This window comes from Chenopodium album, chromosome 1 (assembly GCF_948465745.1).
Source record: "Chenopodium album chromosome 1, dcCheAlbu1.1, whole genome shotgun sequence".
Taxonomy (NCBI): domain Eukaryota; kingdom Viridiplantae; phylum Streptophyta; class Magnoliopsida; order Caryophyllales; family Amaranthaceae; genus Chenopodium; species Chenopodium album.
In genome coordinates this window covers 2586290-2610012 of record NC_137834.1, presented here as the reverse complement: position 1 = coordinate 2610012, position 23723 = coordinate 2586290, and the positions used below count along the sequence as shown (strand labels likewise).

Sequence of the window (23723 nt, the reverse complement as noted above, 5' to 3'; positions counted from 1 at the left end):
TCTCTCTGTCTCTCAAGCAAGGTAAGTCCCCAAAAAGCCGTGACCTTGAGGTATTGAGTTCAACCCTTCCCTCCCCGGGGTGATTTTCTACGGTTGAACTCGGGGAGTTGGGGACTAGCCTGTTAGGGCCTGAGAGGTGGACCGAGTTATTTGACTAACGCATTAATGAATGACCTTTGAAGCTAATTAATGAAGTATAAACATTTTGAAGAGCCATGTCCTTTCTTCGATAATTCAAAACCATGTACTAGTTCTACCGAGTCGCTTCGTACAATGCCTTGAACAGAATGTAAATCCATTTTGATGATCTTACATTAATTATACCTACTAGTTCAAATTAAGTGAAAAGTTTGATCTTGTGTCAATTCTCAATTCTATTCTATCAATGTTATCATGTAGTACTCCCTCCGTTTTTAAATACTTTACTTTTCTTTTTTGGCCGATTTTAGTATTATATTCTTGCTCAATTTCCTTATTTGGAAATATTTTACAATATTTAATTCATTTCTCTCAAGTAGTGGACCTAATATATATATATATATATATATATATATATATATATATATATATATATATATATATATATATATGGAGGGATCCGGTGAGAATAGGTCCATATGTGAGAAATCATACTTATATGAGAACTAATTTAAAATTTAGAACATGTGAGTAAAATTTAGAATATGTGAGTTAAAATTTAGAACATGTGACTCAAATTAAAATTTTGAACATATGAGTAATAATTTAGAACATTTGTGTGAGCAATATGTTTAGAACACTTGATTTAAGAATTAGAACAAGTGATTAAAAATTTATAAAATTTGCTTTATGAAATGTTAAACATATGAGTAAAATTTACACATATGATTTAAGATTATGAACATGTGAATAAAAATTTAAAACAAACTGATATAGAATATAGAAAGTGTGAGTAAAGAATTTAGAACATACGAGTAAAAAAATAGAACATACAATTTAAAATATGGAACATATAATTAAAAATCCTAAAACACACATTTTAAAATTTAGAAACATACAAGTTAAAATTTTGGAACAAGTTATTTAAAATTTATGACATCGAACTTAACTAATTTATAGTTTAGAATATATGAGTATTAAATTAGAACATTTGATTTAATTTAGAACACCTAAGGAAAAGTTTAAAACAACAGATTTAAAATTTAGAACATATGAATAAAAGTTTAGAACATAAAGAGTGTTCTCACATAAAAAAATTTCTCACGAGAGCCTTCCCTATATATATAAGGCAAAGCAACACCCTCCAAATCCTCCTAAACGGTCTGATGGTCCTTCGGAACTGCGGATTTTCATCTCGCTCGTGTGTCTCGTGTGGCTCGTGTGTCAGTTATTTTTTGTCAGAAATTATTTTTACGTTCATTTTTATCATCAGACTTGGTGTGAATTTTTAACTCTATATAGTACAGTAATACAACCCCACGAATAAAAAGTAGGCAATCTATCTCAATTCAACCTTTTCCAAGCCATTAAATTCCATGGCTCAACATATACGAACATCAGTTACACTCATTTCAGAATGTTTTGTGAATCCAAAATACGAGGTTGAAGCTTCTAAACAACCTTACCATTTATCACCTACTGAAATTGGCATGATTTCCATTGATCCTATTCAAAAAGGTCTTCTTTTTACCATTTCTAATGATCGAACCAAAGTTGTTTCTAGTCTTTTAGACAAGCTTAAACACTCCCTTTCTATTGCCCTTGTTCATTTCTATCCATTAGCCGGTCGATTCGTTACGGAAAAGTACCCGGAAGAGCATGCTTGTTCAATCTACATTGATTGTAACAAGGGCCCTGGTGCAAGGTTGATTCATGTTACGGCTCTAGATGTTACGGTTTCTGATATCGTGTCATCCTCCGACGTTCCGCCCATTGTTCGATCGTTTTTCGAGATCGGTGATATAATGGTTAATCATGATAGTCATACGAGGGCTTTGTTATCGATCCAGGTAACGGAACTCCTAGACGGGGTGTTCATAGGGTTTACTATGAACCATAGTGTTGTAGATGGTACATCATTTTTACATTTTGTTAGCGTATTATCTGAATTATTTGGGTCCGAGGAGTGTATTGGTCAAAATGATAATTTAAAAATTTCACGTCCACCAATATTTAATTTTAAGCCTTGGATAAGTAATGATCAAGAATATAAGAAACATGAGGTGCTTAAGTTGCCTCATCTAGAGCCTAAGGAATTCATAGTCTTTCCAAATACAGACCCATTAAGGGAGCGAATTTTTCACTTCTCACCTACGTCGTTGGCCAATCTTAAAACCAAGGCTAATCAAGATTGTGAAACCAACAATGCTATATCGACATTTCAAGCCTTAAGCGCTCTTGTGTGTAGGTCCATCACTCGGGCTAGAAACTGTCACGAAAATAATTTCCGTAGTTTCATTAGAGTGTAGAGTAGAGTATTTATACAAGAGATTAGGGCTCAAGAAATAGGCCCGTTAACTATACAATATCAACACTAATTATAGGCCCTAACACCCCCCCTCAAGTTGGAGCATGCAAATCACAAATGCCCAACTTGCCAAGTAAATACATGAATTGACTTTTACTCAAAGCCTTGGTGAAAATATCCGCTAATTGGTCCGTTGTCTTCACATACGACGGACTAATGATACCATCCTGAATTGCATCACGAAGATAATAACAATCAACCTCAATGTGCTTGGTACGCTCATGGAAAACCGGATTCTTCGCAATATACAAAGCAGATTGATTATCACAAAACAAACTCATAGCACGAGGATGGGAGACACCCAAACTCAGAAGAAGGGCCTTTAACCATTTCAACTCATCAGTGGTTTTAGACATTGAGCGAAATTCGGCCTCTGAAGAAGACTTGGCCACAGTGTCCTGTTTCTTAGTCTTCCAAGATATAGGGGAAGCACCAAGAAACACCAACCAACCAGAGATAGAACGACGCGACAAGGGACAACCTGCCCAATCTGAATCACACCAACCTGTAATATGTAAATCACAATCTGAACTCAAAAGGATTCCCTGACCCGGACATCCCTTCAAGTACCGCACTGTACGAAGAGCTGCTTCCCAATGGTCCTGTCGCGGTTGTTGCATAAATTGAGACAAAATATGCACCGCGTATGCTAAATCCGGTCTAGTAAAAGACAAATAAATCAAACGGCCCACAAGCCGTCGATACTGCTCTGGATCAGAAAAGAAAGAGGACTCTGATTTCGCTAGAGTATGATTCTGCTCAATAGGAGTACCTGCCGGACGAGCACCTAGCAAACCAGACTCTGCAATAATGTCAAGTGTATATTTCCGTTGACATAAAAATATGCCTTCCGGACTACGAGCAACCTCAACACCAAGAAAATACTTCAAAACACCCAAATCTTTCATATGAAAACAGTCACTCAAGTATGACTTGAATGTTGAAATCGCAGAAGAATCATTACCAGAAATTATCAAATCATCAACATACACCAGAACACTAAGTTGTATAGACCCAGATTGCAGAGTAAAGAGAGAATAGTCAGAGTACGATTGCACAAATCCGTACCTTTTCAGAGAGGCGGCCAATTTAGAATACCAACAACGAGGTGCTTGTCGAAGACCATACAATGACTTCAGAAGACGACACACCATACCAGGTTGAGAGCCATGAAATCCAGGGGGAAGCTTCATATAAACTTCCTCATCAAGATCACCATGTAGAAATGCATTGTGGACATCCATCTGATGCAATTCCCAATTCTTTGCAGCAGCGACAGCAAGAAAAGCACGAACAGTGACCATTTTAGCGACGGGAGCAAAAGTCTCATTGTAATCAATACCCTCAACCTGATGATTACCAAAGATAACCAGACGAGCCTTTAATCTCTCAAGTGTGCCATCAGAATTAAGTTTGACCTTGTAAACCCATCGACACCCAAGAGCTTTCTTACCAGGAGGCAATTTTTCCATTACCCAAGTGCCATTTTTTTCTAATGCATCAATTTCTGTTTGCATAGCCGCTTTCCACCCCTCATCCTGCATTGCCTCCTTGAAATTACGAGGCTCAACCATCGTATCAACAGCTGCAATAAATACACGGTGTCGCACAGAAAATTTATCACAATTCACAAAATGTGCTAAAGGATAGGGAGTACCTGAGGAGCATGGAGTAGACGGTGAACCAGAAGTGATAGATGGACTCGGAACAGAAATAGTATGTGCAACATAATCCCGATGCCAACCCGGGGGATGTCTGTGCCGTTGACCACGATCAAGATCAAGAGATGATTCAGAGGAGAGACTCGGATCAGCAGCCTCCGAGGCAAAAGCAGTACTAGAGGGCACAAAAGGTGCAGTAGTGTGAGGAGCATGGGGGGTAGCACATGTAGTGGCAGGGGTGCTCGGTGCGTGTGGTGAATCGGGGTCAATAGAGGATTCACCGACCTCCAACACATTTTCCAAATCATCCAAAAAATCATGATCAACTACCACATTGTCATGTGACACACCCTCGGTACCCACATTAGCATCAAGAGAGTCACTAGTAGACACAAAGGGGAATTCATTCTCATAGAACTTGACATCACGTGAGATAAAAATTTCTCCAGTTTCAAAATCATATAACTTCCAACCCTTCTTGCCATGAGGATAACCCACAAACACACATTTCCTACTCCTAGGAGCAAATTTGTCACCCTTAGCTTTTTGATTATGAGCGAAGCAAAGACACCCGAAAACACGTAATGTATCAAAATCAGGTTGTTTGCCAAAAAGCATTTCATATGGAGTTTTCTTATCAAGTAGAAGAGAAGGAGTGCGATTAATAACATAAACCGCCCCAAGAATACACTCACCCCACAAATCAATTGGCAAATTGCCTTGAAACATCAATGCTCTACCAACATTCAATATATGTTGGTGTTTACGCTCTACCCGACCATTTTGTTGAGGAGTACCGACACAAGAGGTTTGAAAGAGAATGCCATGTTCATCAAAATAGGGAAGCATGTGTTTGAATTCAGTTCCATTATCACTCCGTACACACTTAACAGTAACATCAAATTGATTTTTAACCATAGCAAAGAAAGAACAGAAAGAAGAATAAACTTCAGTTTTATCATTCAGCAAATAAACCCAAACACCTCTTGAAAAATCATCTACTATAGTTAAAAAATAATGAGCACCACAAGTAGAAGCCGTCTTATACGGTCCCCACAAATCACAATGTATCATTTCAAGAATACGACTAGCACGACTATCACTATCAGGAAAACTGGCTCGGGTTTGTTTTGCGAGAGGACAAATTTCACATGCTTTATGTAAACACTTAGGAGCAGAACTACCTCGAATAGCAGGAATCATTTTGACAATTTTCTCCGACGGATGCCCCAAACGACGATGCCACAACTCGAATGTAGAAATGGCCGGACCTGTGAGAGCACATACTTTTGGGAGACGCCGGAAATAATATAGTCCATCTATCCGTTCACCGCCTCCAATTAAGCTCCCCGAGGATTGATCCTGTATAGCACAAAGAGAATTAGTGAATCGGACAAAGCAATTAGAGTCATCAATCAACTTAGACACAGAAATCAAGTTGCAATTCAATTGCGGAACAAATAAAACATGTTCGAGAGTAATGCCATCCGCCAAGGCAACACGACCCTCTTTAGTAGCCATGGCCTTAGCACCATCGGGAAGACCAACGGGACAAGAGATAATAGAATGAGCATCTTGTAAAAAATTGTCATTGCCGGTAACATGATGGGATGCACCGGTGTCAATAATCCATGAGAAAGATAGAGAATCACTAGCCATAGAATTCGTAGGAGTATCAAACACACCCAAGATAGAAGAGGCAGTAGTAGTAGTAAACCGAGGAAGAGCAGGACTCCCAGCCTGCTGGGCAGTCCACTCCGCGGCCTGGCTGCGGCTGGGAGGGCTGTCCCGCGGCTGGGTCGCGGAGTGCTCTGGTTGGTAGGTTGTCGCAGCCTGCTGGGCAGTCCACTCCGCGGCCTGGCTGCGGCTGGGAGGGCTGTCCCGCGGCTGCGATGCTGGTGCGAGTGAGAGCTGCGAACCTGGCAGAATGGGTGAGAAGGTTGCAGCAGTTGAAGAACAAGCAGTAGCAGCAGAAAACGAAGAAGAAACTCGCCCTTTATGCCCATACTTGGCAAGCCACCAATCGGGTAACCCGTGGACAAGGAAGCAAGCGGCAAGGTCATGACCAAAACGATCGCAGTGGGTACAGTATAAGGTCGACTTATCACGTCGATTAGAAATATACACGCCTTCATCCACCATTGTTGAACAAGTATTAGAGAAATTGCAACTATCACCGAGTATCGCAATTGGCAGAACCCACAAACTTAGGGATTAGTAATTAAAAATTGATAGTGGAATTAGAAATTGATAGTGGGAATTAATTAGAGAAATTCGAATCAGGAAGTAGAAATTGAGAGTAGAAGTTAGAATTTAGAATGTAGGAATTGATAGTGGGAATTAGAAGAAAAGGAAAAAAATTTAGAGATGTACGGAATTAGAGTGATTTTGGCTCCGATACCATGTCACGAAAATAATTTCCGTAGTTTCATTAGAGTGTAGAGTAGAGTATTTATACAAGAGATTAGGGCTCAAGAAATAGGCCCGTTAACTATACAATATCAACACTAATTATAGGCCCTAACAGAAACCTATCTTCGGATCAACCAACCACTATTATCGTGTTAGTTGGTGCAAGGAGTAGGTTTGAACCACCTCTATCTGATGAGTTTTTTGGAAATTACATAGGAGCAGCTCAATGGATTTGCAATGTAGAGGAGTTATTGGGCCATAGTATGGGCTGGGTCGTGCTTTGGCTGTTCGTATGGGCTACGCTAATAAGGACGATGGGAAGGTGACTGCAAACTTGGGCCGTGAAGGGAAAGGGAGTGTGGATTTGGAGATTTGCTTGAGACCTCAATCTATGTCTGCCCTTGAAATTGATATGGAATTCATGAGTTACGCGTCATCAACTTATACGTTTAATTAAAATATATATATATATATATATATATATATATATATATATATATATATATATATATATATATATATATATATATATATATATATATATATATATATATCGATTTAAATTAATTCATTGTCATTTGTGATACCATGGGCTCATGCTTCATGGGATGTGTAAGTATGTAACAATAAAGATTTAATTTATATCCCATGTAATGTCACAATATGTAAAAATTTGGAGTTACGAAGATTAGACAATTATATCTTGGAAAGACGTATAAAAAAGAGGGAAAAAAAAAACCGAAAAATGGATGGCAGTAGAAGAAGATATACTCATGAAAGTCACACCAAGGTTTACCAATGGAGTTTTAGAGAAAAAGCAAAAAGGTTGAACAGAGGTCAAATAATTGAATGCAGAAGGGATGAGATTTCTATTTTCCAATGCTATATGTTGGCGCCAATCTAATTGATCCCGCTTAGCTTTCAAATCGGGAAAAAGCCAAAAAAAAACCTCCCTTTAATTTTTCCCTCTTAAAAGTTTCAACTTTCCTGTGCTGAATTGAAGTGAAGTGAACTAAACTAAACTAAAATTAAGCTAAAGAGAATATGCTCTAAGTGTCAATGTACTACACTTTTCCACTTGTTGGTGTTTTGCTTCGCTTTTTCATATACTAGTTTAGGTCTCGTGCCATGCACGGTTATTTTTAAAGCTATTTTAATTAGTTAAAATAACATATAACAACACAACTTACTTTTTTTCTTAAGTGCATCATATCACTTTGACTGCCACATAGACCAATAACATCTTTTAAATTCATAAGTAATATAAAGAGAAATTATTATTATGAAAATATACACCGACTGATCCATTGACATGTACATAATAATAATCACATTTTTATGTCATTTTGAATATATTATAAACAAAAATTTGGCAAGTCAGATCAAAATCACAATTGAAGTAACACTCTCAATCAAAAATGATATTGCTAATATTATGTATCTATATATTTTTGAGAGTGATGGATAGCTCAAGTGGTTAGAGCTTCCCTCCCGATTCCTAGAGATCTTGGGATCGATTCTCACCCCCGCCCTTGTGGCTCTCTAAACACCAAAAAAAATATATATTTTTGGAAAAATTGTCAAACATAATACAAACTTTGAGCGGTTCGCTAAAAACAAGTCAGTCTTTTAATTATTTCTGAATAATACAAACTTTGAGGGATATACACCTTAAACAAGTCAATCTTTATATTTGTCCCAAACTTTCTTGATACATTTGTCACTCTCTCAAGTAAGGCAAGTCCCCATAAAGCCATGACCTTGAGGTGTTGAGTTCAACCCTTCCCTCCCCTTTCAAAGGGGGTAATTTTCTACGGCTGAACTCGGGGAGTTGGGGACTAAACCTATTAGGGCCCGAGAGGTGGACCGAATAATTTGCCTAACGCATTGATGAATGACCTTTGAAGCTAAGTTAATGAAGTATAAACATTTTGACGGTAATTCAAAAACATGTACAAGTTCTACCGAGTTGAATTGCTTCAGACAATGCCTTTAACATAATGTAAAGGCAAAAGCATGTACTTGTTCAAATTAAGTGAGAAGTTTGATCTTGTGTCAATTGTATTCTATCAATGGTATATAACACTGGAAAAATAGGTACGTAGTAATATATTATGAGAGGTTGTGTTTTGACATGATTTATCAATATATTAAGACCCATAATCAATATGCGTGTATATTACTATTGTTGCAAGTATATTGTTAGAATTTCTTGTGTTGGAATAAATATCTAGTATCATTATCATCCTTGTTTTAATGTGAATTAGTTTAAAACATAATAACTTATAGTACTAATAATTGATTTTAATTATAATACTTTCGTAATCGAGAAGATTAGAAAGTGGGAATAAAGTTGGTAGGTCATAGAATCCATGTGAAAGCAGTTGGCAAATACTTAGGAAAAAAACAAATTCTTCATAAGAGATATAAAGTGAGTGGTACTTCTGTTATAAGTGCGTTAAGTCAAATTCTTCTTGTTTGCCTGGTTGGAACATTTTTAGTAACAAACACGTCTTTTTTGACTGTGAATTATAAAAAATGTAATCTCCTTTTTAATCTATGTTTTTTTAAATAAATAAATAAATTTCCTATCATTGTAATTTTATTAAAAGCTGTGTTAATGAGGTACCTCTGTTATCATCTCATTTGCTCATGATGCAAAACGATCAACTATGATTACTAGAAACACTTTTGGAAACCTTTTGCAATAACATTACAAAAGGCAGCAGAAATACTGTGGGGTTATAATAGTGTAGTTGTAAATCTTGTCATTGTAACAAGGTTCTCAAGTCTTCACCTTACCCCCTTTGCTATTTGAATGTGTTGTTGTTCTCTACTATAGTCTATTGGAGTAAATTGTTATTCTACTAACTAGCTAGAGGTGTCAATTTGGATGATTAGACTGGGTCTGATGAGGTCAGGTCAGGTCAAGCCAATTTTAAAAGTTGAGTCATGCAAAATTATTATGTTCACTCAAGATCAAATCTTAATCTAATATTTTTCAGATTGATTTTAGATCAGGTCGGGTTAGATGTAGTTTTGACACCTCTAGTGCTAACCCTTTATAAGTAAGGTGTTCTTCATGATTGTATCACAGTAACATTTGTAATAGACGTCTTATATCTATCTTGTGGCTTTTACTTTGAGGGGTAAAGGAGTAATTTTTCACAAATTTCTGAATATAGTTTTTTTTTTTTTTTTTTTTTTTGTTCGTTCATTTCAAAGTCTATTACTCATTTGCTTTTGACACACAAATTAAAGATGAAGTATAGAGTATATAAAATGAGACATTCTAAATGAAGAAAATACAATACTTCAATTCGTATAGATAAGGAGAAAGACCCTCTTGAGCTGAAATCTATCATAGGTCAACCCGGTCCGGATTAACAGGCTAGGTCCTTTAGGAATGGGAGGGAAGAAGAATAAGAAATCTCCACCATCAAGTGCTTCTAGCTAGTAAAGTTTGAAATAGGCTATGAGATACGTAATACAGTAATAAATTTTACCATTAGATCAATCTTTGCTTGGTACTATACTTCGGAAGCCGAGGGAAGATCAAGTATACAAACTTAGGTATTATATCTGAATGGACTAATATACTTTTTTTAATCAATTACGGTTTAGTGGATTAGTGGATTAGCTGTTAGCTAGCATATCTTAAATCACATCCTTCATACAAAAGTTATAATACTATTGGACTGCTTTGACTTTCCTTTTTGTCTTCTGTTTAAACCTCAAAATTTCAAAATTGTGCCAAGTTCTAGTACGTGTCACCGGATACTTCATTTGAATCATTGTTTGTGGGAAAAACTATTACACGCTCGATAGCTACTTCTATTTGAATACCAATCACTAAAAGTTGATTTCTTTGTTCTAGCTTTTTGGTAGAAGAGAATTGAAAAAAGGGATTGAAGAAGGAATTGTCAATTGATTTATTTATTTATTTATTTATTATTACTATTATTTTAAATGGTGAGGACATCCATACTAAAGTTAATATGACAACAAGTACTTTACAATTAAGCCTTTGAACCTTCATAGGTAATCTTGTTAGCATTTGTTGATGCAATCATGGAATCGATTTGAGTAGTTTTTGCTCATTATTGAGTCAATAGCTTCGGCAAGAAATTGTTTTACCTCTTTTTCACGAATTGATTGTTGGTAACACTTACTTGATGTTCACCTTAATTTTATTTTACTCCCTATCAACTTAAAATTTGCATCCTTACAAAAGTTTATCAAATATTTTACTCCTCGGAGTTTTTTTTGCAATAGTTGACAATTAATTAATTTATAGTGTTGTGTTGACATAATTCTTATCATAGACTTAAAATCATAATGCTGAAATATTGTATTCTTGATCAAACCAAACGGCCGGCAAACATCGTTTTTATTTTCTTTTCTAGGTGCAATTAACCAGGCAACTAACATAATTTCATTTGTAAAATAACTATGATGGAGACTTACATTTGTCAAAGGATTTAAATCGAATAGCTCTTAATGGTTGACTAATGTATGATTCATATATAATAATCATGCATTTTTTTAATTTTTTATAGCCATAAGCCCATAATTGAATAAATTAAATTAAAAATCTCTTCAATAAAGCAAATAAAAAACATAGATTACAAATTTCTTTCGTAACTAATTTTTCTGTATCAGAATCAATTTTATAAGACAGTATCATATAATATTTGCGAGTAATTCTTGCTAGTCGTCACTATATATGGGTGGTCAAAACTTAGAGTTGTAGATTAAGAGTAGATTGTTAGGTAGTTTCCATTCCTTGAAGGATCAAAATGAAAAGACACACACAAGAAAAACTTAACGAGAATAGCAAAACATATTTGTATAATGGGAGAGAGTCACCTTCATTTAGCCCACATCTTTTGCCACAAATAATGATAAATCAAAGCTTTCTTCTAGGACAGGTAACATTCATAGAGTTTGACTGTTGACTCAACAAATAATATTTTCTACCAGTCAAAGCCAAATAATGCGGCCTTCTAAACTTGAATGCACTCTTCATCATTCTCGTAAGCAAACATGTAAATTACAATTTTAGTCTTCTTCTTCACATCTGTCTTTCCCTTCTACTCCGTTTTTTGGTTACTCATTTTTCAATTTTTTTTTTTATTTTTTATTTTTTTATAGATTGTAAACAATGCATAATAATATATACTCTCTATAACCTTAATACTTTATGTAATACTATGTAATTTTTTTTATTTATTTATTTTTTGTTTAGTTGTAATAAAAGTGAAAAACATATGTACTCCGTAGTCAAAATCTCGAATCAAGACATTTAAATAGCGTAAAAACCAAAGTGAAATAATAATAATAATAATAATAATAATAATAATAATAATAATAATAATAATAATAATAATAATAATAATGGTAATGTTTAGGGCTATATATAAGCATTAAAAATATACGCGTGTTTTGTCATGAATTCCTAATTTTATACAATTTTCAAAAGTGTTTTTAATGATTATATGTAGCCCTAAGGGTTATGTATAACATTTTAATAATAATAATAATAATAATAATAATAATAATAATAAAAACACACACACACACAAAAAAAAAAAAAAAAAAAAAAAGACACGACGATCCAAGGAAATTGTCACTTGGAATAATTGGTATGCTTAGCTTGGAAAGGTTCCTCTTCAAGTCTCTTTTCAACATTAGTAAGGATAATAGATTATTAATACCAAAAGGAAAAATATGTCCGAATTTGGGACATCAATATATGGGAGACACATTAGATTACACTGGATAAGAATTAAGGAATCAGAAACCATTTTTTTTTAAAAAAATTAATTAAAAGTACAAAAAAAAAATTAATACATGTACGAAGTACATCTGTACATGTTACGGAACAAGCAAATTGTAGAAAGTCTCAAGTTCTCAATACAAAAGAGACATAAGATGTTGAAAATTAAGGTGGTCCAAACAATAGAGTCAAAGTCAACACGATCGTTAGAAGAAAAAAATTGCGCTTAAAAAAGCTTATGGGCGCTTTTTTTGTTTGATGAGTGTTGAAGCAAGAAAAGGTCCAAAACGAATTGAATTTTTTAAATCCTCACAAATCAAAGTTTATTTTAATTATTATCATGAAATTATTGTTATCAAAATTTTAATTATCACAAATCCAAGTTTTAATTTGTTTGATTTGATTGCATGGTTTAATAATATCAAAATTTATGAAATTTTACTAATATGTAATTAGAGATAGTTAAAGTATTTTCAATGTTATGCTAACTGTCAAATTTACAAGTCATTATATATGAGAGCTCAATTTATTATTTTTTTTAGCCAATTTGTATCCGAACAATTTTTACTAAATTGTTATTTAATTTAAATGCCCTATTTGTCAATAGAAGATTGGCCACCATTGTTACAATTTTGGCCCTTTTTTTTTTATTTTTTTTATTTTTTTAATCAAGCAAACTTCTCATTTCAACTCCGATTCTCCAACAACCAAGCTAATAGTTTGAAACATATATATATATATATATATATATATATATATATATATATATATATATATATATATATATATATATATATATATATATATGTTTTGACCGACGCAATATTTTATACTCCGCAGCATACTATAACTGGCACAATGTTTTACAAATTAAATTGACTAATTTTTATGAAAATTAATAATCTTGATTTTTTTTTTATTTTGTTTATGGCTTAAAAACTATATACGAAGTATAATTTATATACAACATAATGTGATCATATATTTTTATTATAACATTACTTCATATAATTTGTTTTGGAGCTCTGTTAACAAAAACATGTTTAAAGTAGTTGCAGAAAAACGTGAAATGTTACTTACAAAATGAAGTGTATGTGTATAAAAACGTGAAAATCAACTATACCAATTGATTCAAAATGTGAAAAGTAATAATTCTGTAACAAATTTAAATTCCAAATGGAAAGAGTGTTAGTGTAACAAACTATAATTAGAGCTCTGTTAACAAAAACGTGTTAAAAGTAATATATTTCGTACTCCGTAACTGATTCCTGAACGGACGAATTATATTGCTTCTTTCCATCTAAGTCTTAACTTCCTAAATTTGGATTTTTAGAGTAGTATTTCAAGGGCAAATGCATTCAAGTTCACATTTTCATAAAATTCTAAAAAGGAAGGAAGAAAGAAGAAACAAAAAGAGAGAAAGAAAAAGAATATAAAAAGTTGAGATATAAATAAAAATAAAAATAAAAATAAATAAATATCATATGATATGATTTCATTTTCATTTCATATTCGTTTCCATATTGGTACGTCGACGAGTACATAGAAAAATTCAACAAGAAAGTCTCACACGAAGACGAACAACGAAGAAGAACGCATTAGTTGAACAAAGCCTAATTCACACATAAAGGGTGTGAATATTACCTAATTTCATTTCAAATTATTCAATTTCAATTCCAATTTCTTCAATTTCAATTTTTTTTATACAATTTTGGGAGGATTTTTTGTTGATTGCATCGCAAGTTTTCTCCGCCATTAATCCTTCAATTTCGACCTTCGTAATTTCTCTCTCCTCTGTAATTGTTGGCGAAATTTCTGGGTTGAAGAAATTTCTGTAAAAAAAAATGAAGACTTCATTGAAGAAATTGCTTAATCATCATAATAAGCACAATAACAAAGACAGAAAAATTCAGCCTCTTGTTCAATTGGATGAGCTTGCTAAAGCTTCCGAGGTATGTTTTTTTAGGGTTTAATTTCGATTTTTGATTGGTTTTTATGCAATGTTTATTCAATTTTAATGTATTATATTATTGGTGAAATTCAAGAATTTCATAATTCTGTAATTTTGATTGTTGTTAATATTTTGTAAAATGAATTTGAAATTAACGTGCAATTTTATGTTTTGAATTGAGCAGGCTATGCAAGATATGAAAGACTGTTATGATAGTTTGCTTTCTGCTGCTGCTGCGGCAACAAATAGTGCATATGGTATGATGAATTTTATTTTCTTTTTACACTTTAATTATTTTGTATATAAATTATGAATTAATGTAGTTAATTTTGCAATTGTAGCACAAAATTATTATGGAACTGTGTGTATAATTTTTTCTAAAATGATTTCTGATGTTCTTTAGAGTTTTCTGAATCATTGCGTGAGATGGGTGTTTGCCTCCTTCAGAAAATTGCATTGAATGATGATGAAGAATCTGGTGAGTTTTCGAAATTCGATTTAAATTCGATTTGATTTTCGATTTCATGTATTTTGAAAATATAGACACTGGCTTAGTAAACCTGCATTTCATATTAATTAGCTTTTCTTATCAGAATAACATCAGTTCTCTTTTCATGCTTAGCAACTGATATTAACCCTTGTTAAATTTTTTTATTTTTGTTCCTACTTATGATATATTTCTTCTTCTGTACTTCCTTTTTGTGTGCATAATTGACTAATTTCGATTAGTGATTGTTGATTGTCCTTCCTTTAACCCCGAATTTCATTACTTGCCTGTAGGTAAAGTGATGTTGATGCTTGGAAAAGTGCAGTTTGAACTCCAAAAGCTTGTTGATAGCTATGTGAGTATATTTTGTAATTTGCAGAGGGCATTCAATTTGACAATATATGCATCTGGTTTTATTTTGAAGATCACTAATCTTGTCCTTTTACTTTTCAGCGCAATCATATTTTCCAAACAATCACGGTTCCATCAGAGTCACTTATAAATGAGCTTCATACTGTGGAGGTTAGTTTGTTTTGACACTACTCTTTTGTTTTGTTTCAATTTTTATTAATGTGGTGATGGTATGTGTCACAAAATTACAGTTAGTGTGTGTCTGGTGGTTTTGATTAGTACTATTTTAATCTTTGTTGGTGCTAATTATTGTACATTGACACAAGATTAAAACTTTATCCTCTCTTCTTTCAACTTGTTGTTCTACTGAGTGCTGGTTACTTTTATTATGGAATGTCGCCCTTGCAAAAATATCTCTTGCCTCATTCAGCCTTATTGCATTGAAAGGAGGACTTTCTTGATGTCATTTTTTGATTTGAATTTGACTGTGCCTGATGCATTGTATTTTAAATTGTATTGCAGGAAATGAAGCATCAATGTGATGAGAAAAGGTGATTCTGTTTTAAGGGTTTGAATCTCCATTCTAACCATTTTTCGCATTTAATCAAGTAGCCCTTAAACTCGTGCTTTGGGTTTTGCAGGGATTTATTTGAGTACATGAGAACAAAATACCGGGAGAAAGGAAGATCCAAAAGTGGGAAGGGGGACACTTTTACATTGCAGCAATTACAAGCAGCAAAAGATGAATTTGATGAAGAAGCTACCTTGTTTGTCTTTCGTTTAAAATCTTTGAAACAAGGGCAGTCCAGAAGCCTTCTTACTCAGGCAGCACGCCACCATGCTGCTCAGGTTGTTATCTTATTATTGAGCTTTTTTTTTTTTTTTTTTTTTTGTGCCATAGTTGGTTTTGACGTTTGATTTATGTTTTTGCTGGCAAACAGCTATCTTTCTTTAGGAAGGCGCTTAAGTCACTTGAGGCAGTTGAACCACATGTGAATTTGGTGACTCATCAGCAACATATAGATTACCAGTTCACTGGCCTCAACGATGATGAGTCAGAAGATGTTGAAGATGATGATGACAGTGAAGATGATGATGTTAGCAGCACCTCTAGCATGGAAGATGAAGAAGAGTTGAGATCCGATCATCAACGTAATGATCGGCAGCTCAGTTATATTTCTGCTGCAAGAAGCAATATGGAGGTTGGTAGAATTTTACTAACTTTTGGCTGAAAGAATCTCCATGCATTATCCTTTTCTTGTCTTTCCAATTGTCTGATGTCATTTTTGAGTTATACCTGTTAATCATAAAAGAATTTAAAAGCAAGAATAATACAGATTATGGTGATCAATTGAAATTTTTTATGTGGCCTAGAAGAAATTTTAAGGCTAGCCTCACCCATATCTCCTCCCTTATTCTCTTGCACTCCTCCATATCTTTTGCTTTTCTGCATACTTTAGAGCTAGGAAGGCTTCGCTTGTTAGTTTCTATTTTTTTTTTCTCCCCCATATGGTTCTGTCTTTTTGAAACACTTGCACAACTTTATAACATGGTTCATTTGTTTCTGTCCATTGTTTGCTTGAACATTTTCTGGTTTCTTCCTTTCTGGAGCGTGTTGCATGTTTCACAAATGACAAAAGATCCGTTGGATTAATGTCAGAAAAGTTTGTAATTTGCAGGGAAATGTGAAAGCTAGCTATGAGGATTCTTTTATAAGAGAAAAGAAGATCCTCAGTCAATCAGCCCCACTGTTTACTCAGCGGAAGTTTGAACCAGCTGAAAGGATAAGATTGATGCAGCCATCATCAACAAAGAAGTTCCATTCTTATGTTTTGCCTAAACCAGGTGATACAAGACGGGTTTCTGCTTTACAAACCAAGGCACTTCCTCTGCATGCTGAGAATTTATATCATTCATCTCCTCTGGAGCCGAACACGTATGAAAAGATTGTGCGAACTGAAACCTTGTCTGGTCCTATCATCCTAAGCTCAAAGTCAGTATTGAAAGAAAGTAATAACATCAGAATGCCCCCACCTTTGACTGAGGGTATTTCAGCGCAGCTGCTGAAACCTGAGATCACATTGAGTAGCAAAAAACTCAAATTACAATCCTTTTCTGGTCCTTTGACTAGCAAACATTTGTCAACTAAGCCTTCGTTATCTGCTTGCAATCCTGTAAGTGTCACTGGTGCTCCGCCATCTTCCTCCGGACCCATTTTTAGGAGTACTGTACATCGATCAGCATCATCCCCTGTGATATCTCCTTCTACCTCACCAACTTTCACCTCTCCGAGAATAAATGAGCTTCATGAGCTTCCAAGGCCTCCAGTGCACTTTATATATGGTTCTGGCAGACCTTCAGGCACTGTTGGACATTCTGCACCATTGGTGTCAAGAAGTTCAGAGAATTCTGCTGCTAGTAAATTCTATTTGCCTAAGATAGCATCCCCATTACCCACTCCTCCTCGAATAGGTTACTACTCCATGCCCTTAAGTGGTGCTGGAGCAGCAACAAAATCACCACCTTTCAGGCCATTGGAAACCTCACCTGTTTCAGAGAAGACGGGTGATATTTTCTCACCTCCTTTGACACCAATGATGTTAGAAAATCAGCATCCAACAAAAAGTTGATTTCTACCATCTTGTAGGCTGCTTTACCAGAGGTAAACTTTATCTTGTTTTCCTTTCTGAAAGTTGTGCTTCAAACATTAAGAAATGATATATTAGATAGCATTGTTGCTTGGATATTCTTGAAGTTCTTCTATATCTATTTATCAAGTATATGAACCAGTATTCTGACCAAAAAAAGGAGAGCGACTATATGCACCTGTATCAGGGCTGTATACAATCTGGATGAAGCAAATTACCTTATATCCAAAAGCAGACATTAAATTTTATTATTATTGTACTCGCGGTATTTTGGCTTTTCACTCCGAAACTTTACCACATATTTTCATAGTTTGAGGACAGTATAATTCATTTAACCATAATGCTTTCAAATGTTATTGAAAGTTTGAAACTTATACCTTACTCAATAGCTTATGAAATTGAGTGTCTTTTACAATAAAGAAGAAATATATTACAGCGCTGTCCTTGTGAAATTACAGGTTTTAATATATTTTTTTTCTTGTATAGTGTTGGTTTTTCACTGCCTTTGTGAAGTTGTAGGTTTTAATTTTTGTTACCCTAGTAATATGTTTGGCTTTTCACTGCACCACATATTTTCTGTTAATTGCAGAGGACAGCACAATTAATTTAAAACCTCTTTGCCATTTTTGCTTTCAAATCATAGTGCAATCCCTGTTAAATTAATTTAGAATTTTTTTGCCTTTTAACCCAGTTGCTTGTTGATGATGAATCAAATATATGTGCAAGAATTTTTAATTTGCAGCTAAAACGGAAAAAAGCTATTCTTGCAGCTAACTAGTATCTTGTCTATTTTGCAGGTCTCATGCTTAGTTTGCACCACCTACTGGGCCTATCTGCTCGTAAGTTGGCGCCTAGAAAATCACAGGAACAAGCCCCTGTATAGACTGTGCTTGTTCGTGATCATAAAATGCATACAAGCTGGTTATATTGGTATTACAGCATGTTCGTTTGTAAAAGAGCATAGATTATAATATATGGCATAGAAAATTAGGAGATAATCTGCTCTTCATTGTTATATGATATATAGTCTGTACCGTTGGTAGAAAATGTGCAGAAAGTTCTTCCTTATGGTACTCATCAAAAATTAGGCCTCTGTACATGGTTGCATAATTCTTTTGAAAATTAAAATATATATATTTGTTTATAGGAGTATTATTTAATTTGTAATAGGAATTTCCCAATTTTTGGGTATTTTTTGCAGAATAAAAAGTTTGTAAGATGAATAGATGATATTAGTTAGTTGCTTTTCAGATTTCTCTGTACATCCAATTTGATTGTTTGAACAAAACCAGTAGATGATAGACTATCTAGACAAGTCTTAAGAATATTTCGCAAATCTTGCTTATTTGCGGAGAAAGTTTATGCTAAGATCATCGAAATTTAATGCAAAGGACTAGCAACCTTTGGTCAGTTAACCAAGTCTCTTGTATTAACTTTCTTCGTTCTGGAAAAAAAATGCTACTCTTCATTTCAATCTGATCACTTCCTACCAAGCAACTCTGTAACAATCAATTTACTTAAGAAATTACAATGCGCTTTAGTCAATTGACCATTCTGCAAACAAAAGTCTTTTCATGCATGATGCATCCGATATTACAGAAGATACGGAAACAAGCAATTTCCGAGAGGTTCCAACCAATTAGACAATCTACCTCCACAATAAGCTTCCTTACAAAGGAATGAAACCAGTTACAAAACAAGTAGTAGTAGTTCTGACTTCTGAGGGTTTACAGATATATTACATTTGGGGACAAAACCGAATTCAAAATAAGGATTCATCCAACATTCGAGTCTCTGTCTTAACATCAGACAGAGAATCCTAAGGACTATAGCCTGTTGTTCTCCCTTTTTGATGCAGTATAATGTTAATTATCAGATATTCCTACTACATAATCGCTGTTTTTGCCAAGTATTCTTGCACCTCTTTCAAATTTCAGTAACATTCTTTGCTGGAGTCATATCGCACAAACCCGATCAATTCCGGTCCTTCTATCCTGGGATTGTTCACAAAACTGAAATAGACACAGCAGGAAAACAGACCTTTTAGTCAGTCCAGCATGTAAAATACAGTAATGGAGATTTGCGACTTAAAGTAAGAAGAACGTAAACTGTGATCACCTCTCTTCTGTGAACTTAGAGAAGGAACCAGCTGTTGGAAAAGTACCACACAAGTTATTGTTTGACACATTTCTGCAGCCATCAAATGAAGATTGTGAGAATACAGTTTTCCCCCTTAGAGAGGTAAATACAAAGTGTATGATTGAGAGGCATACAGGATCTTAAGGTTTCCGAGCTTGGTAAGCTCTCGGGGGATTCTTCCTGTCAGATTGTTGTTGTTCAATCGTCTGCATACGTGAAGAGCCATCATTAGAAGCAGCTTAACATCATAAAAAAAAAAATACAATGACAACGTAAAAATGAATCACTTGATTCATGTCAAACTGTGTGCAGCATAATGATCCTTAATTTATACTGCAACTTTGATAAAACTCCAAGCACGCATCCCATGCTTGTGTTTGCATGAAGATATTCATTAAAGATGGTTCCTCGATTACATTAAATTTTAATTACCATCTTTGGTAAAAATACAGTGATACAGATTAAAGAACAGAAAGGAACTCGTTGACAGTAATTTCAATGCTTACAGAAATTTAAGGTTGGAGAGCTTAGACAGTGACAAAGGAATTGGACCGGTAAGATTATTGTGAAACAGATCTAAGCTCACAAGGCTCTTTAACCCACCAAGCTCCTTTGGTATCTGGCCTACAAAGTTGTTCGTGTACAGTTCCCTGACAAAACCGCACCAAAGTATAGTCAATCGATTAATTAATCATGCATAATGACGTACTAATTGCTACCTGTCTCAGCATCAACTTATATGGTACTAAGTACTAATTAACATAGTGGAGCCTCAAATTATCAAGATACTGGTCCAACATTTACAGTGCTCAACTTATGGGTGGTGGGTAGGTTCAAATTCCATCCACAACCACATATCAAACTGATAGTGAAATAACATTAGTCATGTTTTGTCATTAGTAACATTCGTAAATAAATTAATCAAAAAAGATTACCAAGTTCAAGTCGATACAAGACTAATGCATATATAGAGTCGGACAATAACTGTATTTATCTTCGAGAAAGGATTAACCCGTCTCTAATCGAATTATTTTTTTCACTCCAAAATCGCCCTTGAGAGTAGTAGGTAAATAAATCGACTCTCATTAGTCTCATAGCATTCGATATAACAATAACATAAATACATAACAACATCCTTTACCATAATTCCTCAAGAATCAATATTACTAAAGAAGTAAACTTCTTTTAAAAAAATTTGACAAAAATTAAAGGGGTGAACTTAATAATTAATATAACATAAGAAAAGAAAATTTTCAAAATTTCTTAAAAACTTTATGACAATAAGGAGGTGAGCATGAATGCAGCAAGAGAAATTTTTCACAAGTCAAGTTCAGATGCAATAAATAAGTTGACAGTTGAAACAGGAACTACTAGATCTATCACTAAGAATACAACTTTGGAGAATTTAATGAGAATAAATAGCAGAGAATTATAAAATCATTTAATGTTCAAAATATAGATAGGTAGATAGCTCTACTTTAAAGTCTGTAATTGATTGAATTTAATTAGATACATAGGTCAACTAGATTACTTGTCATATTAAGGCAGAAATTATTGCTGCACACACAAAAAAAAAAAAACAAAAAAAACTTACAAGTATTGAAGGTGCTCAAGCTTTCCCAACTCTGGAACTAATTTTCCTGATAACTTTGCATTTCCAAGATCCCTGTTATCCAATAATTTTACACTAATTAATAATTAATAATTTGGTTACAAGTTAAAGGAAAATGATATATATAGCCGAATAGCCCATATATAGCTAAAAGCGGAAATATTAAGCTAAATAAATCATTAGTTACATCAAATGACGGGTGATTTTGTCATTCATTCCAAAGTTTATACCAATTAAGGTAATCACCTAGTAGTATTAACTCAAAACATAGGCATATGAGTATATGACCATTATGTTGTTGATATTAGGGTCCAAAACTCCAGTTGCAGGGAATTAATCAAACTTAAGCATACAATATACGGAACAGAATGACCATATGTTATATCGTCTCTAAAAGTTATTCCTGTTTTAACGGTGATTATTACTATTACCCGACAGAAAAATTTTAGACACGAAGAACATTTAGAGACGGAGGGAGTACTAACTAGGAGTAATTGTCTAATTGATATAAAGAAGATGCAAAGTGAAAAGAGAGAGAAATTACAAGCGGGTGACCCGATTATGATGGTCACAGGTAACATGAAACCAAGTACAAGGGTCAACAAGGGTCGGATCCCAACTCTGCAACACATTTCCCGGGTCAATTACTGACCTTCTCAGAGCATACAGAGCGTCCCCTGTAAAATTACATCAACATTTATTTTTAAAATTAATAACCCACCAAAAAAAAACAGAAACTTTATTTAAATTTATAAGTTCATTTCATTAATTAAAATCAAGAAATAAACTTTATGTTAAATTTGAAATTAAACCCAGGAATGAAGAAACAGAAATGAGCAGAACATACCTTCTAAATTAGCATGAACACAGAAAAGTGTTGATAAAATTGAAAGGAAAGTGATTGCAAAGAAAGTTAGAGAATGAAATTCCATTGTTATAAAACTTGAAGGTGCAGTTTTAGAAAGTGTGTTTGAAATCACGTTGATTGTGTGAGAGAGGAGAGAGAAAGAGAGAGAGAGAGACAAGAATGTAAGTTTGGTGGGTTGGGGGTTCAGTGAGAAGTGTAAGTGTTTTGGTGAAGACTGAAGAGGAGAAGAGAGGAGGGTGTTTGTGTTGTTTTGTGTGTGATTTTGGGGTTCGTTAATTAATTATTTATATAGACTCAAGAGCATTTTATAGAGCCCATAAAACATAATGCCATTGGATTTGCTCTTTTTCACCTTTATTAAGTGGTGGTAAATTGGTATAATCGAGCAACTAATACACCAATACTTGTATAAGTTGTATTAGAGCTTTAGGGCCATTAGGGGTGCTCAAGTAAGGCACTTTTCCGCTCTACTCTACTGAGCTCTGTCTTACTGATAGTCTGATGATCTGTATTTGAATCTGTTGTGCTAAAATAGTGTTCTGCTCTGCTCATAAGCTCAAAAGAACAGGGCTTATTGTTATAACCAGTATCTTAAGTAGATGTGAAAGAGCAAAAAAAAATTGATACGAACAAAATTTAAATTCAGGTACTGTATCTAAGACTTTAACGGACTTTTTAATTAATGACATCTACAATAAATTTAATACAAGTATAATAAATTTAAGGGTAGGCTATACATAGTCCTTAGGGTTACATATAAGCATTAAAAAAAACTCTTATAAATTGTTTAAATTTAGAAAATCGTGACAAAAACACACTAATTACACTGGTCTACGCGTGTTTTTGTTATGAATTCCTAATTTTATACGGAATACAATTTTCAAGACTGTTTTTAATGCTTATATATAACCCTAAGGGTATGTACAACATTACCCTTAAATTTATTATATTAAATAATATTCCCTTAGTCTCTTTATTAAGAACTTATTTGGGTTAGAGAGAGATAGAGATAGAAAAAAATAGTTGAAATTAGTTGAAGAGAGGGAGAGAGATAGTGTTGGAAATTGACGTAAAAATTAATAATAATCTTAAATATTAAGAGGTTATTCATATATAGAGTTAATATTTATTTATATTTTCAAAATGATTGTTATTAACACAATTTTTTAAGTGCATAATGCTTAAATAAGTTACTTTCAAATTATAAAAGATTAGTTATCATTTGAGGCTTGCAAACATGGATAGAGTATTTCAATGACTATCATGGGTTTAAGAATGTGTAACTTACTACTCTTGTAAATTGGTATTA

At 33.9% G+C, this 23723-nt stretch overlaps 2 protein-coding genes and 1 pseudogene across 2 annotated transcripts; 2 read left to right on the top strand and 1 right to left on the bottom strand.

Moving 5' to 3' along the window:
• The first annotated feature begins 1514 nt into the window (after positions 1 to 1514).
• LOC145601035 (putative acetyltransferase At3g50280) lies at positions 1515 to 7036 on the top strand (annotated as a pseudogene).
• Positions 7037 to 13721: 6685 nt separating this feature from the next.
• LOC145629175 (uncharacterized protein At2g33490-like) lies at positions 13722 to 19046 on the top strand. Its single transcript, XM_081681747.1, has 10 exons — positions 13722 to 14310; positions 14494 to 14566; positions 14713 to 14787; positions 15090 to 15151; positions 15250 to 15318; positions 15670 to 15698; positions 15789 to 15996; positions 16089 to 16349; positions 16827 to 17809; positions 18593 to 19046. The coding sequence occupies exons 1-9, from the start codon at positions 14203 to 14205 to the stop codon at positions 17775 to 17777; spliced, it is 1836 nt and encodes a 611-aa protein (XP_081537873.1). The 5' UTR covers positions 13722 to 14202; the 3' UTR covers positions 17778 to 17809; positions 18593 to 19046.
• Positions 19047 to 19252: 206 nt separating this feature from the next.
• Positions 19253 to 22735, bottom strand: LOC145629112 (leucine-rich repeat protein 1-like). Its single transcript, XM_081681648.1, has 7 exons — positions 22394 to 22735; positions 22091 to 22223; positions 21529 to 21600; positions 20441 to 20584; positions 20069 to 20140; positions 19914 to 19985; positions 19253 to 19807 (listed from the first exon to the last, which is right to left on the bottom strand). Exons 1-7 carry the CDS (start codon positions 22476 to 22478, stop codon positions 19729 to 19731), a joined length of 657 nt encoding a protein of 218 aa, XP_081537774.1. The 5' UTR covers positions 22479 to 22735; the 3' UTR covers positions 19253 to 19728.
• Positions 22736 to 23723: the final 988 nt, after the last annotated feature.